At 45.1% G+C, this 18,827-nt stretch overlaps 1 protein-coding gene across 1 annotated transcript in view; it reads right to left on the bottom strand.

Moving 5' to 3' along the window:
- Positions 1-192: 192 nt before the first annotated feature.
- The window catches only part of atrx (ATRX chromatin remodeler), a 30,120-nt gene continuing 11,485 nt past the window's right edge, over positions 193-18,827 (bottom strand). Inside the window, exons 18-34 of the mRNA XM_076102852.1 lie at positions 18,562-18,739; positions 17,649-17,786; positions 17,392-17,567; positions 17,186-17,303; positions 15,359-15,489; positions 15,040-15,134; positions 14,765-14,904; positions 14,058-14,208; positions 13,821-13,921; positions 12,907-13,015; positions 12,602-12,779; positions 12,302-12,493; positions 4,712-4,861; positions 3,014-3,130; positions 2,326-2,421; positions 2,037-2,165; positions 193-1,868 (exon numbers count right to left, since the gene is read on the bottom strand). Of these exons, the coding sequence (XP_075958967.1) occupies positions 1,638-1,868; positions 2,037-2,165; positions 2,326-2,421; positions 3,014-3,130; positions 4,712-4,861; positions 12,302-12,493; positions 12,602-12,779; positions 12,907-13,015; positions 13,821-13,921; positions 14,058-14,208; positions 14,765-14,904; positions 15,040-15,134; positions 15,359-15,489; positions 17,186-17,303; positions 17,392-17,567; positions 17,649-17,786; positions 18,562-18,739 (2,430 nt within the window). The 3' untranslated portion in view covers positions 193-1,637. The remainder of the gene's footprint in view (positions 1,869-2,036; positions 2,166-2,325; positions 2,422-3,013; positions 3,131-4,711; positions 4,862-12,301; positions 12,494-12,601; positions 12,780-12,906; positions 13,016-13,820; positions 13,922-14,057; positions 14,209-14,764; positions 14,905-15,039; positions 15,135-15,358; positions 15,490-17,185; positions 17,304-17,391; positions 17,568-17,648; positions 17,787-18,561; positions 18,740-18,827) is intronic.

Here is an 18,827-nt window from a genome sequence, read left to right as displayed (position 1 = left end):
TCTGATAAAATGCCCCCCCCCCACCCCCCAAAATACAGGAAAATATTGTATCAGATATTTTTAGACCCTTAACTACCAATATTTGTATCAGCCTTCAGACATGTTTTCATACAGGTGTATGAAAACATTCCCCTTAAGTAATTCAGTCAGTGCAGAGGAATGCATGGAACACAAATGACTCAAACACAGGAGTTGCTCATCCTTTTGGTCACTTTATTAAATGTTATATTAAATACTTATCAAGATAATAGCAGATCAGATTCATGGCAAATAATGTCGGTGCATTTGCTAACACAAAAACATTCTTAGAGGAGGGCAAAAAGGTTTCTTTACGTTTATGAAATACACCTTGTGCAAACACAGGAGCCAACTAGAGACGACATCTCTTTGTGAGAAATGTACATATTCCTCTGGATTAACAGCTACACCAGTTTAAGCATTTAGAAGCAAAAATGTGCCAAAGTAGAATACAGATAGTCTGGGTGCATGCCTGCTGGGACTAGTGTCCAGCAGGCATTTCTCACAAAGCAGAGGACACAAATCAACCAGATATAGAATAAGATTTCCTTCTTTACTCCATCAGATCCACCGGGAAACAAAAAAAAAAAGACACAATTCCAAAATGTGACAGACGACGTAAAGGGAAAAGATTTGGGCCCTGTGATATCTGGCTGAACTGGCTGTGCTTTGTGAGACCCAGTCACTCACCCAAACTTGGGATCAACACAAGTGGAACATAAGCAATGAACAGGACGCACAGTGCTATGCTAGACAACACGTGACAATGAGAATGATGTTACAAAAAGGTCATAGGAAACCGGGCAGGCAGTTTTGAACAACACAAGCATTCCATTACCATGTTCAGTGACAACTAATGTAAACACTTAAAAGCATAATAGAAAAGATTCTTAACCAAATCTCAAATCTTTACAGAGCTTTTTTTTGTTTTTTTAGGAAATGAATTTAAGGCCATATTTTTTTCTGCTTTTGTTGACTCATCAATTTATTCTAACCCCCCCCCCCCCCAAAAAAAGAGCAGGACTTAGCAGCACCATCAGCGGTGTGCTTTGTTAGAGATTGGTGAAGGAATCTACTGGGGCTAATAATCACATAGAGCTTTACATCAGTGAGTCCCGTCACCGACGACACTGGTCCCACTCGGGTTTACCTCGGCATTTAAAACAGTATAAAAAACTGAGTTCAAATAATAAGGACACCCTCTTTTACGAGAAAAACAATACAATGCTTAAGAGCATTGGGGGTAAAATTTGTTTGTCTTTAAATACATGAAAAATGAAGATATAGAACTTGAATAACATTAAGGCGGTATATACATTTTTTTCCTGTTGAAATGCCTAATTGACCACTTTCACACAGTCATTTATACACTATATTCCACCTCCTCTCAGTGAACTACAGGATAAAGAACTGAGAGTCTATCCCACGCGAGGCCCCAGATGACAGCAGCCTGGTCTCAGAACTACTCCGCCCTTTGCTTGGTGCACCAGATTGTTTCAGCTCTGAGCGGTGGTGTCACAGTGCGTTTGTCACAGAGAACTGGGCCAGCTAGCTGACTGGGGTGGAGGGTGGGGGGGTAAAGGGGAGGGGGGAGGAGGTTGAGGAACAGTCCCTCTGACCTACAGGCCCTTGGAGGGCCCAGGATTCTTGCCCATGCCTTGAGGGGAGCCCAGGCCGTGGAGCTGCTGGTAAAGCCCCACCAGGTCCATCTGACTGAGCCCGCCGCCTCCCACTCCCATCATGCTGTTCTGCATGGCCAGCTGGTTCAGGTAGTTGGCCTGGTTGGCCATGGCCAGTTGCTGCTCCTGCACCTTCCTGTTGGTGATCAGCTTCTGCACGTACATCATCAGCTGGGCAGACACAAACAGAGAGGTTAAAATAACTACAGTAAGACTACTATTGTTCAATTAGTAACATGAGAACAATCAAAGATATCCCATGTCCAAAGTACATGTGAAGATAGATCATGGTGTTCATAGTACTAATGATCATACAATAACGTATCTCCTCCTTCTTACCGTCTGCTGCCTGGTGAGGACGTCCCGGTACACAGCTTCCCTGCGCTTGATCTCCAGCTCCAGACTGGCCTGGTGACCCAGAGCCAGAGACTGGACCTGAGTCTCTGTGAGTGCTGGGTTCTCCTTCCACTGTGGGGAGAGAGGAGAGCCCACACATGTTAACCTCAGCCACCATCACAACTAGGAATCACTACACTTGTACACAGAAACGTGGCTTCATTAGCAGCACTTCATCTGTGGGACAAATAAAGATTCCTCTCTAAGAAGAGTTATGGACTACATCACTCACCAGTCTGGCAATTGTATCTTCCAGTGACTCCCGTGGCAGAGTCTTCAGCGAATTTGTTGCTTCAATGACTTTCTGTCGCCCCTGGTTTATAAGGTCCTAAAGACGAATGAGGAAGACGGGTTAGTTTTTCTCATTTTTACTAAAAAGCAATGGATACATAACTGTGGCTATTAATAGAACAACATTTTCTAGGGGTTAACAGATTATCAGCCTGGCCAATTATCGTCGCTCATCAGAATCCTTTTTTTCCCCCTCCTCTTTCAAATCCTAACATATATGGCGGTAGTTTTATCTCCATCAGCATGTTTTTGGAATCAACTCTACACGTTGTAGAAGTCTGTCTTCTTACAAAGATACAGCTGCAACATCATAATTGCTCACATGGCACGATAACTAGAACCGAAGTCAGCATTTCTACATTTCACCGTCCTTATTAAAAACACATATTCTTGGACGGTTTATCCGTTCCTTCGTTCAGATGTGCCACGGTGTATAAATAGCTGCTGCCCCAGACACGGCGTATTACGAACTGCTGGTCGGAGGAGCGGGGCAGAGCCAGGAGCGCCGGCTCAGAGACTGTTGTCACAATTAGCAGTTGGGACTGAGGAATTTGGGGCGCCATGCCATGGCGGGGGGGGGGGGGGGGGAGTGCGAGGCAGGAGAGGGGCATGTGGAGCTCATTACTTACCTCCAGCTGCTGGTTGGTCATGGAGGCCAAAGCAGCCATGTTGAAGGAGAAGTAGTTGGAGTTGCCCATCTCCATCTGGTTGTATGCCGCCTGGTAGTTGTTCTTCATGAACACACCCTGAGAGATGAAAGACAGAGGGGGGGGGGGAGATCCAAGAGAAGAGCAGGATTAGTGCATTTTAATTGGGCAGGTGGTAAGAGCCACCAAGGGCATGATGGGAGAGGCTGTGTGCCACCACTGAGTTTGACCTGAGACGACAGTTCACTTCAACCCGAAGTAAACAGACGTGTCCCAGTAAAGGCCAGCAGGACGCTGATGTTTGTGTGTAATTGAGCCTCTGCTGCAGATGGTTTTCCTGTGCCCTGTAATCTGGCCATCCGGTATGTAGGTGTGTGTGTGTTTTGGGGGCCAGGGGGGGGGGGGATCTTTGGACCTGGTCAAATAGACAGGTGTGCAGGACTAAACAACCCCAAAAGAACAACAGACACACACACGCACGAACGCACTCACGTTTGGGTTTGCTATTAACAAGCAGCCACTCTTGGACCTTAGCTGCAGTCTCAGATGCTCTGCAGACTTCATACATCTTCAGACAGACACAAAATCTAGACTTGACTTCATTTCCAAAACCAAAAAAATGTATGACCCAAGCCTCTCTAAGCTCTGTAGCGAGCTGAAGTCATCCCGGTGAGGACGAGGGCTCCCGGGTTCAGTTTAGTTTTGGGCGCCTGATCATGTTCTCACAGGTTTTCCCATTTCCTGAGTTGCAAATCTGATATTCATACACATACGCTTTTCCTGGCCACTGCCGGCCAACCCTCAAGTTGTGAAGACATTAGCAGAGGCCGGGTTACTTTCCAGTTGTTTCTCATACAACACTCAGAGTATACACCGTGACTACTTGTGCATCCTTAGTGCACGAGTGGTACATTAGCAAAAGTACAGATCGCAGTGATGCGAAGGCAAAGTAAACCCTCACATCAGATCTCAGGTGACTGGGAAACCTCTGTTCTCTTGACGAGCAGAGGAGCTCTGAGGGGAAAAGCCGCTTAAGGCACACAGAGGGCAGAGGAGGGAGAGTGTGTTGGAAAAATAATCATTAGGGTGAATTAGAATCTAGGATTACACAGAGGGGGGGGAGAGGAGACCTGCTCCTGGTCTCTTACAACATCAACCACATCTCCAAATAAACCTCACTAATTGCCCATTGATTTGTCCCACCAGAAGGAGGAGGAGGGGGGAGAGAAGTCCCTCACCCTCGGTAGACCTGCGTACTGACAGTAGTACTGACAGTAGTACTGACAGTAGTACTGACAGTAGTACTGACAGTAGTACTGACAGTAGTACTGACACTGTTTGGACAACCTCTCAGGGATTTGTATAGCAGAACTCTAGTTTGATGGTGGTCAAAATGACGATCACAGCAGTGTGTGTGCGTGTGTGTGTGGGGTGGGGGTTTAGCCCTGTCATCTGCTCACTAAGTGATGAAAGGATTGTACAGATCCAACACTAGCACACACACATCTTGACAAATAACAGCGGGGCCTCGCTTAGCTCACCTTGCACTTTGAAGTCAATGATTTGGAGAATGATGGACACGAGGGCTAAATGCTGCACGTGTGTGCCTTTGATTTTGGAACTGGTGGATATGTCGGGGTGTAGCATGCACATCTGTTTGTTTTTTTTGTCCTCGCCTACCTTTTTCTCTGCTTCATACTCGGCCCAGGCAGCCTTGCGATCTTCCTCGCTCAGGGCTTCTGACTCCGTGTGTTCCAGCAGGGAGTCGTGTTCGTGGTAACACACAATCTGGTCCTTATTGTTCTGCAGCATCTCAGCCAAGAAGGGATCCTACAGCAGAACGATGACACAAAGACAGAAAGGGTCACGGTGTGTTTGAAGCATAGACTGTATATAAGAAGTGGACGCAGTCATCGTGACGGCACCCATTCGTTTGTGGCCGTTTTGAGGCCTCGAGTTCGGCAATTTTGGATTATGGCCATTGCCATCTTGTTATTTTTTGCTACCGATAAATGGAAGTTACCATAGTTGGAATGCGGAGGGACGAACTGACGCCGTACACGGCTCTAGTGGTAGCGACCTGTCAATCAGAGTAGGCCCGCCTTAAAGCATACCCTGCTTTATGGTCCATTTTACTCTGAATGGACCATACTAAATGAACATCATGTTGTATAGAAGAAGACTGTTGTATAGAAGAAGTCTGAGCCTTCCCTTCCTCCAGAGCAAGTAATCGATCTACCTCGTGCCAACATTTTTACCAGACTCAACCAACGCTGTGACAGCCCGACCTGAGACGCTCATAAACTCTTTAACGTGGATTTTAGCTCAACACACAGGTGGATTGAAACCAAACTCAAATCCAATTCCTAGATGTGTGCCTCAACATTTCCTCTCAAGACTTTAAAAGTCATTTTAAAATCAATTCAGTTAAAAGAATCATTAGTATTCAAAAGTAGAGAGACGATAACAAAGACTGACGTGAAACAAAGATCCCCAAAACTGAACTAAGGATGTTGCAACACACAGTGTGTGTCTTAACAACTGGGCAACTGATACTAGACATTGCTTTGGTTTGAGGAGCAGCAAGATTTCAGTTGTGCATCCATCCTGCACGCAGCAGCTTCATATGAAATAACGAGGCACCAGTTAACTTGTGTTCACCTGCGTTGTTACAACACAAAGAGGTCAACAAGACCTGAACACACAAACCCAACCGCATCTCGCTTCTAATGTTTGGATTTTAGAAAAAAAACAGCCTCAGACTTCTCTGTGAGGAGGATTAGACAGACCTGAAAAATCAACCACATCAAACTAAATAAACAAACTGGTTTCCATGACTACAGTGTTATTGAAAAACAATACCCGAGTAAAATTAGGAGAGCTAGACCAGGCTCGGCTCACACAAACACGGTTTGGATTTCTCCCCCTGAAGCACGTTTGCTTTTCTTTGTCTCGACCGTATATTAAGCTGAACCGTTGCAATCTGGAAACAACGTCACGCAGAAGTTGCATCATTAACCTCCAACGCCGGCCAACTTGCAGACGGGCTCTGCTTTCCTCTCTTCATCTCACTTTGAACTGTGACAATTAGTGCGACGCTGTTAACCAAATTAATCATAGACGTCGCTGGTATTAAGGAGGAAAAAAAAGAAACGCCAACACTAGAAAATTAAGCAGTGATTGCAGACCTCTATTGAATTAACTGAAAATAAACACCAGACCAGACGGAGCGAAACTGGATCCCTAGAATGTGAACTGCACAAAAATAGAAGAACTTATTTTTAGGTCTTACAACTACAGACAGTGACAGATAAGGTGGTAAAAACAGGCAGGAGCAGACAGGGCCACATGCATACTGAACCTGATGATGCATGTTGATGTTTCCCCGCCATCACACTCAATCAGGACAGAACCAGGCCACCGCTGAACAACCAGACATGTTGGAGCAGCAGCACAGCAAGCAATACAACTGCTGCTTTGCTCTCTAATTAGGGTATAAAAGCACACACGAGCCCGTTGGCATCAATCCTGTTCTTCTCTGCCCACATAGGTGAGCAACAGGTCAAATAAAGGCCACCGTAGATGCCAGCACAAGAAACGATCGCATCGTTTGACAAAGTCCACATTTGACTCCGTGGTGACGACGATTGTCCAGTGGCCCCCCCCATAGGTTCAACTGGGAAATATGATTTGTCAGTTCCCCATAAAAGATACGTTGCCCGTGGTCTGGTCTGAAGGAGGAGAGGGTTGGCATGTACTTTTGACTACGACACAAAAACAAACGGCCCTCTGCGTCGCGGAATTACAAATTTCCAGCGCTTGAAAATGATAAACCAACTGCTGCAATATTTTGTACAGCTTGCAGTTGATTCCTAACTAAACAGATTGAGCTGTGTTCATTTTAGATCAGGTAGAACTACAGCCAACAGACACAAGGCCACAACAAGAGCTGGCCGCTTCTTGTCATACTGTGAAAAAAAACCCCGTTGCTCACCTCATAGACAACGTGATTAATGCTGTAGCTTACCGTTAACTAAAGTTTAAACTATGTATGGAATGAAAGCCCTGTGTAGGTTGTATTCAAATGCATGAAAGAGGAGCACTTTTGACGGTGGACCTGGTCACGTGTCAGTGGAGCTGCAAGTCAAATGACAGTACAGATGCTCCCGCTGGAACCCAGTGCATTCTGGGATACCCGGGTAATCCTCACCAGCAATGAGCTCTCGGGTGGTCCGGTCCATCTCCTTTACCAGTGCGCTCAAAGTGTGTGTGCGTGTGTGTCCTGAGCCAGCACTAATGACAGTAGGTAAACTGACCTGGGCTATAGTCATCCTTATGGAGCGACATGGTGAGGCCTCTCACTTTACTGCAGGGGAGGAGAGAGCGTCAGAGACGCTGGGTGGGCAGATGCTCCGACAGAAAGAGGGAAATGACCCCCTTCAGCTTGACTCTGGATTTCTTACCCCTCTTACAGCACGACTGAGGATAAGACTCGAGACTCGCAGCTTAGACCAAACAATCTCAGCAGCTTCAGTCTCAATGACGGCTGATAATCTGTATGTAAGATAATATGTAAGACAAGCTCTAAGTTGCAAGTCTGGGCTTCAGCTGACTGCTAAACAAAGCAACAAAAAAAAGTGTCAGCAGAGAAAAGATATAATTAGTATACTAATCACACAAGGCATCCAGCACTCATGACATTCACCACAGTATGAAATCCTTTCCATTGAGAACAATTTATTCCCTCCTTCAGCCAAATGCTTGTATATATTATGAAAATGTCTAAACTGCCAGCAGTCCATAAATGATGTAAAGCAGTTTTCAAACTCAGCAGCTCTCACATCAAAAAGATGAAAACTCGGGAGTCGACAAACGTGGGCCTCATGCAGACTTTACAACTTGGCACGTGCACCGACTTGCACTCTACCAATAGACTTTAGGTGACGCTTAACTGTAAAGGGTCTGATGCAATTAAAGAGCCGGGGTTTTTGGCCTCGTTATCAGATATTTTCTCGCGCAGAGAACATTCTCAACCATGTTAACCCAATTTCCTGCACCTAAACAGCCAATTATTGTGCAGAGACTGCTTTAACCATGCTTCTACAGCCATGGGTCTATTTCGGTCATTCCCACAACAATAAACCTCGACTTTACAGAGAAAAACACTACAAAGGAGGAATTAAACGTGTGAAAGATGGGGAGATGAGATTCCAACACATAAAAACTACAGAGTTATGGGTACGAAAAAACGTATACGAAGAAGAAAATCAGCCTGAAAGTGTCAAAGTGACAGAAATCCCCACTCGTCTGACTGTAGCAACTACTTACTTGTGTTGTCTGGGAGTTTCTGAATGTATTCAAAGTGTCCGTCTGCCAAAAACTACTTTTGACGCACAGGTGCGTTAACCATAGCAACAGTGGGGTCAAAACAGGATCCCGACAGCAGGAATGTGAGTGGCTGAGATATTTGTAATACCTAAACATAGCACGTCAAAACTCTCTCTCTCTCGCCCAGCAGCGCACCAACGATACACATAACCCTACCAGCCTGGCTCTTAACAGTTTCTCAGTAGAGACGCACTCAACTACAGGCGAAGTGCCCGACATCAGGAGCCCACCCCTCACCTCAGGACCACGTTGTCTTTACACCCTCCAGGACCGGCACACAAGTCACAGGGTTTATCTAGCAGTCAGTCAATTAACAAAGAAACAAAATCATGCATGTCACAAAGGGCTAAACAAAGACAATAAACATAGCACATTCCTATAAAAACAAGCCTCAGCTAGCAGCAGTAGGGCTGTACTCCTACAAGAGCTCGCTACAAGGACCAGCCAGACAGAGCTGGCCGGGCAAGTCAGGAGGGATCCACAGAGAGTCTATTAGAGCACAACGGTGGGACTTTACTGGGAGGCGAAAAAGTAAGAAAAAAAAAAAAAAAGGAAATAGTTTTCTGACTAAATCTTAAGTGAGAAGCAGGCTGTGCACTAGTTGTAGTTGATCACAAAGTGTGGGAGTGGAGAGGTGGCGAGGTGCTTATCGATGCCAGGTTTGGCTGTTTCTCATCAGATGTAGTACAGACTAAGCGCCGCGTTATGCTTGAAAAGAAGTGGTTCATAAGATGTGATTGTTTATAGCCGTTACATAGAAAGCCTGTGAAAAGCCTGCTGTCATGGGGGGGATCCAATATTGCTTAAATGTGGAGATAATGCCACACAGCTTCAGTCAGAGACAGTCAAGTCTCTTCTGGAGCGTATTCACAGGATTACACATCTGTACAAGTGAAAAGTAACAGAAATAGTTCCGTAAAGAAGAAAGAAAGTTCAAACCCCGGCTACTTTCTCACCCCTGCACAGCTGGCCAATTAGGGCGCAAAGTGGGTGTGAATGTCGGATTGTCGGTTTCAGAGAGGATACAGATATGAGTCGGATACAGAGCCCCAATTTCAATGACGGAAAGGTGGGGGGGTGAGGGGATTTCAGAAGGTGTGCAATCATCCGACAACTCTCAAGGAGTATACTGCCGACTGAAGTCCATCAAAATGTAGCCATCTTTGTATGGCTTCAGTTCAACAACACTGTCGGAAGAACAAACAAGCATTTTTCTTGTTCTGTGCATTTCTAAGCCCATTTTATTATCTGGTGATGCGTTTCACTTTTTTTCTGCTCACTGACAATAAAAACAGCCGAGACCAATAAAATCAGCAACAAACGGTACAAACATCATTATGAAGTTCAACCACCATACAGAGATTCCTCTTATACGAGCCAGAGACACCGATATCTCCACAGGCGGTAGTCTCACACCAGAAAGCAGGAAATGTTGGGCCATGATGAGCTGAGGAGCCCAGAAAACAAATTTACAAAACTTTCAGCACAAAATAACCTTCGTGATCCACTGAACATCACAGACTGGTATATAATGCTGATATATAAAGCTTTGAGGATTTTCCTTTCAGGTCAAAGTGACTTCCTACCCCTAATGAGACAAGCATGGTGTGGCTTATTGCTCCAGTCTGTACTGTGGTTCCAGTGCAGCCTCCCCACAGCCCTTCAGTGTACCTGACGGAGCCTAATGACCACTGCAGCCATCACCTGCTGAGAGCAGACACCGAGCTACGCCCACAGCCTGCCAGCTTGACCCACAAAGAACACAGAATGCAGCAACATTTGTAAAGAACGCTGGCCAAAAACTTTACTCATCATTTTTACAAGTGGTCGCATGGTAGATGGAAGGGACAAGTGTGATTAACTAGAAATGGGGGTGGGTGGGGAGTCAAAAGTGTCATGTCTGGGGCTGCGAGGACGTTCTTTGTCATTAGGAGGACGTGCTCCCGCTCCCTTTGTCTCCAATTAGTTTTCTCTGAAGAGCGCAGAGACATCTTTAAGAGAGGGGTTTAAATAATGACCCTTCATCATGCAGGCTAGGCCAGAGGGAGAAAAAGAAAAAACAACTTTACCGAGCTCGCTTTGAACATTCTGAGAGAGTGGCGAGTTGGGCCAACAGATGGTCGCGAAGACGGCAGGGAAAAGACGGGGTGGTGTAATGGTGGACGGGGAAGAGACTGAGGACATCAGTGAGGACTATGTGGAGGGAAGCAGAAATAACCATGGCAGCATATCGGCAGGTAGTAGACATAAAGGGGGACCGGAGAGGAGAGGAGGTAGGTGATAGAGAATCTAAAAACGTTTTTTTCTTACTAGGCTTTAAAGATGGGACCAAAAAGAAGTGCTTCTTAAGCACAAATATCAAAAACTGCCAGTGCGGCCTGTGTGACCCGAGCTTTAGAGTAATATGCCCCGTCTGGAAGGGACAACAGCACTTCCCAGTGAGAAGAGTTGAGAAGAAGAAGTAGAAAACTCCCTCTGCCGTGGCTCCAATCCTTCTCTCCTTCTGTGCAGTGTTGGCCGAAAGTGATGGAGGGCGTCTGACTCATCTTCACATCATTCCAGACGGCAAATTCCTTCCGTACTACTACAGCCCTGCTGCCACATCATAGTTAACCCCCTGGCCAAAACAGGTCAGCTTGTTAAAGAGCTTGTCAGCCTCTCCGTCTTTAATACTGTGTCACATAAATGTCACCGGGCTCATTAAAAGATCATACACATCTAACAGGCCGCGGCTCAATGAACACATCTTTCCCCTCGAAATCTCACACTGTGCGCCGCTGCACAGCAAGTAGGGCTACTCCTGGTTTAAAGGAATATGGAAGGTGAGAGCGATGATATCGGCTGCCGGCGGAGTGGATTCATGCAGCGCTCCTACCTGGTAATGCCCATGAAGGGGATGGCGGTAAAGATCTTTTGACAGTGGAAATGGAAAACAGATTTTCCATCAAGGTGCACCGAGAGGCCTCTCGGCTGTCCGTTGAAAGAGCGTGCTTGATACGCAGTGTTTCTTTTAACTATTCTGTTTACAGAGTTCAGGTCAAACCAAAACAAAGAGTTAAAACCACTTAAGATGATCTGAATAAGCCAAGGGAATGCACAAAAAGGGAAGAAGTGGGAAAGGATGGGAGTGATTCAAAGATCAACAGAGACGTAAAAGACAGCAGGGAATTAATGAAAAAAAGAGGAGTGCAGGTTTATAACGGGGCAGAAGCAGTGTTGCAATGAGAAGACTATTTAGTAAATAGCAGTAAACACACAGATCTGTGCAGCTGTGCGGGGTTGGATGGCCCATGTAAGGGCTGTGTGTTCTTATTAAACCCCAGGGGGCCCAAATAGTGACACAGCACCTGCATTAAGGAGAGCGCTGGATTATGAAAGGAAACAAGAAAGAAATAGATCCCGGAAAGGTCAAATTGGATACAAGCTGGCATCGTGTTTATCCCTGAAGTTTATCACGGAAGTGCTAAACTTCAAAAGAGGAACAACATACTATTTGGTGCAAGTTTGGGAAAAACAAGCTTGGCATTTAAACTGGCATTCTGTGCCATGTTTGTTGAAGGAAAAAAAAAACAAAAAACTATTTTACAACTGTTAATAGGTTTCAGCCTTCTATTCTGCATCACTTTGGGGGATCAGTCTCAAGAAAACCATGAAATCTCAGTCAATGGTTCGTCAAAGCCCAATAAGATGAATGATTTATTCAAAATGTCATTTTAAAAATATGCTTGGTCCAACATAGAAGCAAATTTGACCAATCTAAGTGTGTGTGTGTGTGTGTATATATATATATATATATATATATATATATATATATATATATATATATATATATATATATATATATATATATATATATATATATATACACACACACATGTTTACCTTGGGGAGCATGGGTGTGGCTTTCTTGCTCTTCTTCCCTGAAGGGTCATCCAGCATGTCCGGCTCAAAGGTGTAGAGCTCTGCCAGCTCCACGCCTGTGAAGTGCCTCTCAATCTGCTGCTGGTCCACCACCCGGAACGCCAGAGACTGTTTGGTTACCTGCCGGTCATAAATCTTCTCCTCCATCGTACCCTGGAAGAAGAGGAGACAATGAGAAGACGGCCAAGAAGGAAGAATTAATAAATAAAGCCGTTTTTCCTTTTCTTTACAGAAAGTACCAAAGCAGGTTGAGAAGCTCACCTGGGCCAGGAACCTGTACACAAAAACGGTCCGAATCTGGCCAAAGCGGTAGACCCTGAAGATACTCTGGATGTCGTAGGAGGGGTTCCAGGAGGCGTCGAAGATGATGACCCTGTTGGCTGCCACCAGGTTGATACCAAGAGAGCCGGCTCGCGTTGAAATTAGGAACAAACGACCTCTGGGAAAAGAGAGCATAGAGTTAGTGCTTTTAAAAGCACTATGAGACCAATTTCATTTCAAGCATCAGACGTTTGGTAATTTGGCATTATAATTGGTTCGCGTTGCATAAAATGAAAGTATAATACCGTATGTTACTGGTGTCGTTAAACTCTTCAGCCCACTTCTTCCTGGTGAGGGCGTTGGTGGAGCCGTCCAGACGATAGTAGTCAATGTTCCTGAACCACATGCCTTCACCTTCACAGACATATTACAGTTAGGAAATCTAATACGGCAGCTTTACATCTACATCTATGCTTCACAAAACCTTCAAAACCACACGTGTCGCCATCAACTTGGCCTTTTCCTTGTCAAAAAGACTCGGTTTGGGTATTAGCAGACAGCAGATAGACGGTTGTGTTGGTTAGAGGCCAGCCGTGTTTAGCTTTCAAGATGGCCAACCCCCCCTACCAGCCTTCATAACCAACATGTCAGTATGTTTCCAATTACGGCACTGTGATCTTTTCATTACAAATTACAAACCCTTGAGCAAACATTTTTTTGTAGAATAAAAAGTCAAGGTCTAATCATTTTCAAAATGAAAGTAAAAACAGCTGCTGGAGTTTAATTAGGAACATGACCTTACACCAGCGGCGGTGTGTGCGTGTGTGTTTAAGGGTAATAAGCACACCGGCGTGTACAAAAATACATGTTGCATGAGGTTTCTCTTACAAGTGTGAAACCTGCATCTCCATATGAAAATGCTTCAGCCTTCTCCAAAGCAAATGTTAACGGGTTGTTTTTATACCTCACACAGTTGAGTGAGTTCAAAGACAAAAGTGAACATCGAGACACAACTGGGCTCCGCAAGATCTATAAGTCAGTAGCTGGCTTAGAATATTGAAAATTGCTGTATGTATTTTAGCACATCATGAAACCAAAAGCAACCCTTCAAATCGTAGCATTAAAGAGGGAAGTGGATCATAGTCGGTTAACACACGGACGGACATTTGGACTGTGTACAATGAGGACTTCTTGGATTAGAGGCTCTGAAGACATTCACCTTTGTATGGAGAGACTTTTTCATCATCTTTAGCTCGGCAAGCCAGCTCCAGGAAATCCTCGATGAGGTCCAGAGAGATGAGAGACTGACTGAACACCAACCTGACGACGAAAGAGGACAGAAGATGCACCAGTGTCACTTCACCACAGCTACAGGTCACTCTGATTCACCCAAACACTGCAGAACATAAGAAGGCTAAAGAAGGATTGCATTTGCGCATAGAATGCAGACACTTACACTTTCTCATCCAATTCCTCTGCCATGCGCAGGATCTCAAACAGGAGCGTCATCTTCCCGGAGTGCTGCAGGATCTCGCCGTCGGCGTCAACGACAAACTCCTTGTGCCAGTCGTGAGTGGGACTACCCGGTGTGGAGCTAGCGGGCTGGGCTGTTTGTGACGCACAGATTAGTTACAGGTTAGTCTTGATGCAGTCAGTATAGTCTCACATCAAGCTTACAATACAGAGCTTTACTATTACATGTTCCTCTGCTAGCATGTGCAGATGTTAGTTGCCAAAACAAGAATGTCAATAATTCATTTCATTGAAGTTCCTAACACTTGCCGTCTTGATTTCTGTGGTGAACTTATTCATGCATTATAAAATGACATTATAGACTTAATGACAAAAAGGCTTTCTAGAATACTGTGACCTCTAAAGCAGCGCAAAGCCAGAGGTGGTTTTCTTTAGGCCACACTTAAAAAGACGTCTGCTTGGATCCAGTGTGTCATTAATGGAAGCGGACCAACTTTTCTTTACAGTTGTACTGAATCACCTTTAACTGGCCAGAGCCACAGAAATTGAATACACATTAAAACATTAGACTGTTTGACAGGTTATAATACTAGACACTGAAGTCTGCATAACTTCTGGCTGCCTTTGGTCTACGCGTTTAAAAAGTAATCATTCCGAGCAGATATTCCTGTATGTGTGGAACAAACGTACGTTCTTCTACAATCTCCGGTCTGCTTCGACTCTCTCCGTTTTTGCCCCGAGAGCAGGTGTTCCACTCCTTGATGACCTCCACGTCATCACTGTCCGAGTCATCAGATCCTCTCTTTTTTCCCTTCCCTTGCTTCTTTTTCCTATTAGGAAGGAGGAGCGGTGGAAGAGACGGGGTCAGTGAGAGTAACAGATGCAAGACAGAAGGGCAGTTAAATGAGGTCATCTCTGCATGAATGTATAACAGGAGGAGAAATGGCAGTGAAATCTTATTTTACTTTTTGGCCTTCTCGTCCTCAGAGGTCATACTCATGGACGATTCTTCCGTTTCTGTAGCGATGAACTCGTCCATGCTGTCCTCGTCAAAGAAACCCTGCAAGAGAGTGCACGTGTGACGATACAGGTCAACCAAACACAGAGCTGGAGAAATGATGCATTAGGGAACATTTCTGCTGGAGCGGCAATAAGCGTGCTGTTCTCCCCTGCTGCACGACCTGTCAGCACGAAGTCTCTATTGTTTTCCCGCTGTGTGTGTGTGTGTGCGTTATTCCCAGTTTTTGAGTTAGTGTTGTTTGGTCTCGTCTGCCCGAGCCCTACCCTGTTTTCTTTACTGATGTAGTCCAGCTGAAGGCACCAGGGATGGGTCCAGATTCTGCTGAGCACCTGGAAATCCTGGAAGAGTTTGGTCCCTGCGCGGCCCCGGCCCCCCTCCACAGCATTCCCCACACCTGCACACCAGGAAAAAAAAAAAAAAGAAAGAAAAGAAAAGTGTGAGGAGGAAGACGGACGCAGGTTTGCATTATGAACTTGACAGCGTGCCCTCAATCTCTTCGAACATTCAGACTTATGTAGAAAATGAAATGCAACAAAACTTAAAAATTGATATCTGCCTAATCACCCGACTATGGATAAACTGGAGTAAAGTCTCATTTAAATCATAGTCGGTCAATCTTTGGACTGCAACTACAACCAGACAGAACTACAACCTGTCTAATCTGATCAATCAGCGGATTCATGAATTTAACAGAGTGGCAGCTGCTGAAATGTTGATGTTGTGACTGCTGTGTGTTGGCCTGCATTGACCGAGGGAGGTCAGAAGTTACGGTAGGTTTACATAAGCAGCAGCAAAAGGAGCGAACAATCGTGGCTTCTCCCCTCCTGCTGACCGATCGGCGGTCTTGGGTCCAAAAACACCGCTGTGGAGGTCCAGAGCCACCGTGTGGACAACCTGGCCTAATGAGTCAAAGCACATACCGCCAACCCCCTCCCAATCACTCCTCTTCATAAATACCGACTCTCCTGTTCTTTGTTTTCGCTTTTTGTGTAAAACCTCTGGCCCCTTCTCGTTCTAAATGTCTTTCCTTTATGCCCCCACATTCCCCCCTTTTACCCCCCACCCTCTGTTCCCTCTTTCCCAGAGCTCTTCATTAGGGAGACGTGGGAAACTGGGCTTAAACCTTGCCTGCGGCACTCTGCCAGCTCTCTCTCTCACACACACACACACACACACACACACACACACACACACACACACACACACACACACACACACACACACACACACACACACACACACAGAGAGAGAGGAAAGTCCACTAAACGACTTAACAATGCAGCATGAAAAAGCGAGAGCAGAAAGGCCTTCCATTTATCTCAAAGTCTTGTCCGAGTAAAAGACAGACACTTTTAAGAGAAACAAGACTCCTGCGGAAGGATCTAGCCTAGTCCTAGGCTACGCATGTTTTCCAGTGGAATTCTCAATTGAATTTTGTTCTAGTCTGAGACTCGGCTAAATTCCTGTCTGGGCAATCAGACTTGACACCGTTAAAGCCCTCCTAGCAGCCCCTAGAGGCCCAGCTGCTCATAATACCCAAAACGATCAGAGTAGTTTGAACCAGGCAAGCAAGCGGCAGTGTCCTTCTCAACACCTTTGTTTGCTCGTCCTCGATTCCTTTCCTCGCCTCACGTCTAAGTCCCGCCCATGGGAGATGCGAGCGAAGGAGGCGAGGCAACATTAATGATAACAAGGTGAAACGTCATTAACGATGCAGTTACATCGCCTTAATGGGAACTGCATAAACTGAAGGGCATAAAGTTTGATTGTGTATCTTATCTTAAATCACTACAATTTATGAAAACAAAGGGAACAGTTATATTTGTAGTGGTTTCAGATTATTCCAGCTGAGTGTCAAGCCTTTTCTATTTGCAACAGGTGTACAAGACTTCCACAAAGGATACAATGTTTTTCCTCTCCTATAGCTCCTCTAGAAAGCCTCCTCGCTCCTCGACCTGGAGATCTAAAATCGATTTCCAGGTCACAAGTCGGAGCAAGGAGCTAGGAGCAAGGAGCAAGGATCTAGGAGACACAAAAATCAGGAAATGAGAAAGGCCCCTTGTTCCTGTTCATAAGAGCGTGGTTCTCACCTGTGAAGTGCTCCAGGTAGTACCGGTAGAGTTTACACTGAATCGGAGTCACTCTGATCGACAACACATACTCGTGTTTAGGTGGCAGGAACTTAGTGAGCGCCCTGTAATCTTTCCTCTGTGGGAAGCAGAAAAATATCATTTTTAGGAGGCAGAGAGGGAGGTCAAAGAGAGCAAGAGTAAATTCTTTCAGCCATTTTGTTTACCTGGACACAGCCGGCCAGCATCTCATAGAGGATGTGAGCCCTCTTCTTCATGATCCGGACATCTTGTAGCGTGGAGTCGGCACACTGACCATTCTGAATGGGGTTTATGAAGCGGTTCCTGAACTCCTTGATGGACCCAAGCAGGTTCTCCTTGATGAAGTTCACCATGCAGTGGTCTGGTAAACAGACAAAGATCCCAAGTTTTAGATACATTCACATTTTGGTCTGACATCATCTATATAACCAGGCAGTCTCACATTCAACAAGGTTATTCTGCAGAGGCGTTCCAGTGAGCACAATCCTCCTCCTCGTCCTGATAGAATTCATCGCTTTGGACACAGCAGACGCCTCGTTCTTCAGGATGTGACCTTCATCACAGATCACCATGTCTGGACCTGGAGGGAGTCAAGGAGAGGAAAAAAGAAGATAACTGCTCATTATGAAATCCTACTAGTCGATCCGATTAATATGTACTTTTTATTTGCTTCATGAAAAACCAGTGAAATACTTTTGATAATATTTTTGAGCTTGTAACTGGTGTAACAACAGAGTGATGTCCTTTGGACTTCTTTCACTATCTTTTGAAAGCAATAAATGATCAATTCGAATTTAATGCCAAGATTTTACGCCAATTCTAACGTGGACAAATGATAAGTCTGAAAACATCGCGCTCCTGAACAGACACACGTGTATCAACAACAATATCGAAGTAATTTCCTCTAGCAAGTGCATGCAGATGAAACAAACATATCAAATGGAGACTAATTTGACCAATGCCACATGAATGTCTAATGGATGCCAGCTGAGAATTTGCAATAAAATTATAACAAAATTCTTTTGAACGCTGACCGATCCCGTTTTATTTAATCATTACTTGGAAAAACTTTCACAGCTGTCCATCGTGTTTTACTAGCACCACCAATATTGTGTATGCTGGACCAACAAGCAAGGAAGTGTAGTGAAAGTAATCTTGGTGCGATTAAAGAAGTGACTGTTCAGACTGAGACCACTGTGCCACAAAACTGTCATTCTGAGACAACAAAAGAAAAAGTGTCACCCATCAGCATTGAAAAAATGTTTTCTGTTCACTCTCATGAAAAAAAACAACCTCATACATGAGAGGGATGTTTTAAATGTATGTCTACTTGCAGTTCAAACACAGCACCGTACCTGGATCCACCAGTGACTTCTGAAAGATCTCTTTGAGCTTCTTGCTCTTGATGTTCCTGCCCTGCGTCAGGTTTCTGTACATCTCGTAGCCGATGATCATGACGCCTCCCATATCCTGCCATCGCTGGAGGGCATATGCTCGCTCCTGTGGCCTCTTCACTGTGGCCAGCTCAATCACCTGGTAGACACAAGATAGACAGAGAAACCATACATCAGGAGTGAAATAGAAGCACACAAAAAACAAATGGCACCGCTGTCAAATAGTA

The sequence above is a fragment of the Anarhichas minor genome, unplaced genomic scaffold (genome assembly GCF_050575085.1).
Source record: "Anarhichas minor isolate MPS153535 unplaced genomic scaffold, ASM5057508v1 ptg000028l, whole genome shotgun sequence".
Taxonomy (NCBI): domain Eukaryota; kingdom Metazoa; phylum Chordata; class Actinopteri; order Perciformes; family Anarhichadidae; genus Anarhichas; species Anarhichas minor.
The sequence above is the reverse complement of the archived record's forward strand: the minus strand, read 5'-3'. Positions and strand labels throughout refer to the sequence as shown.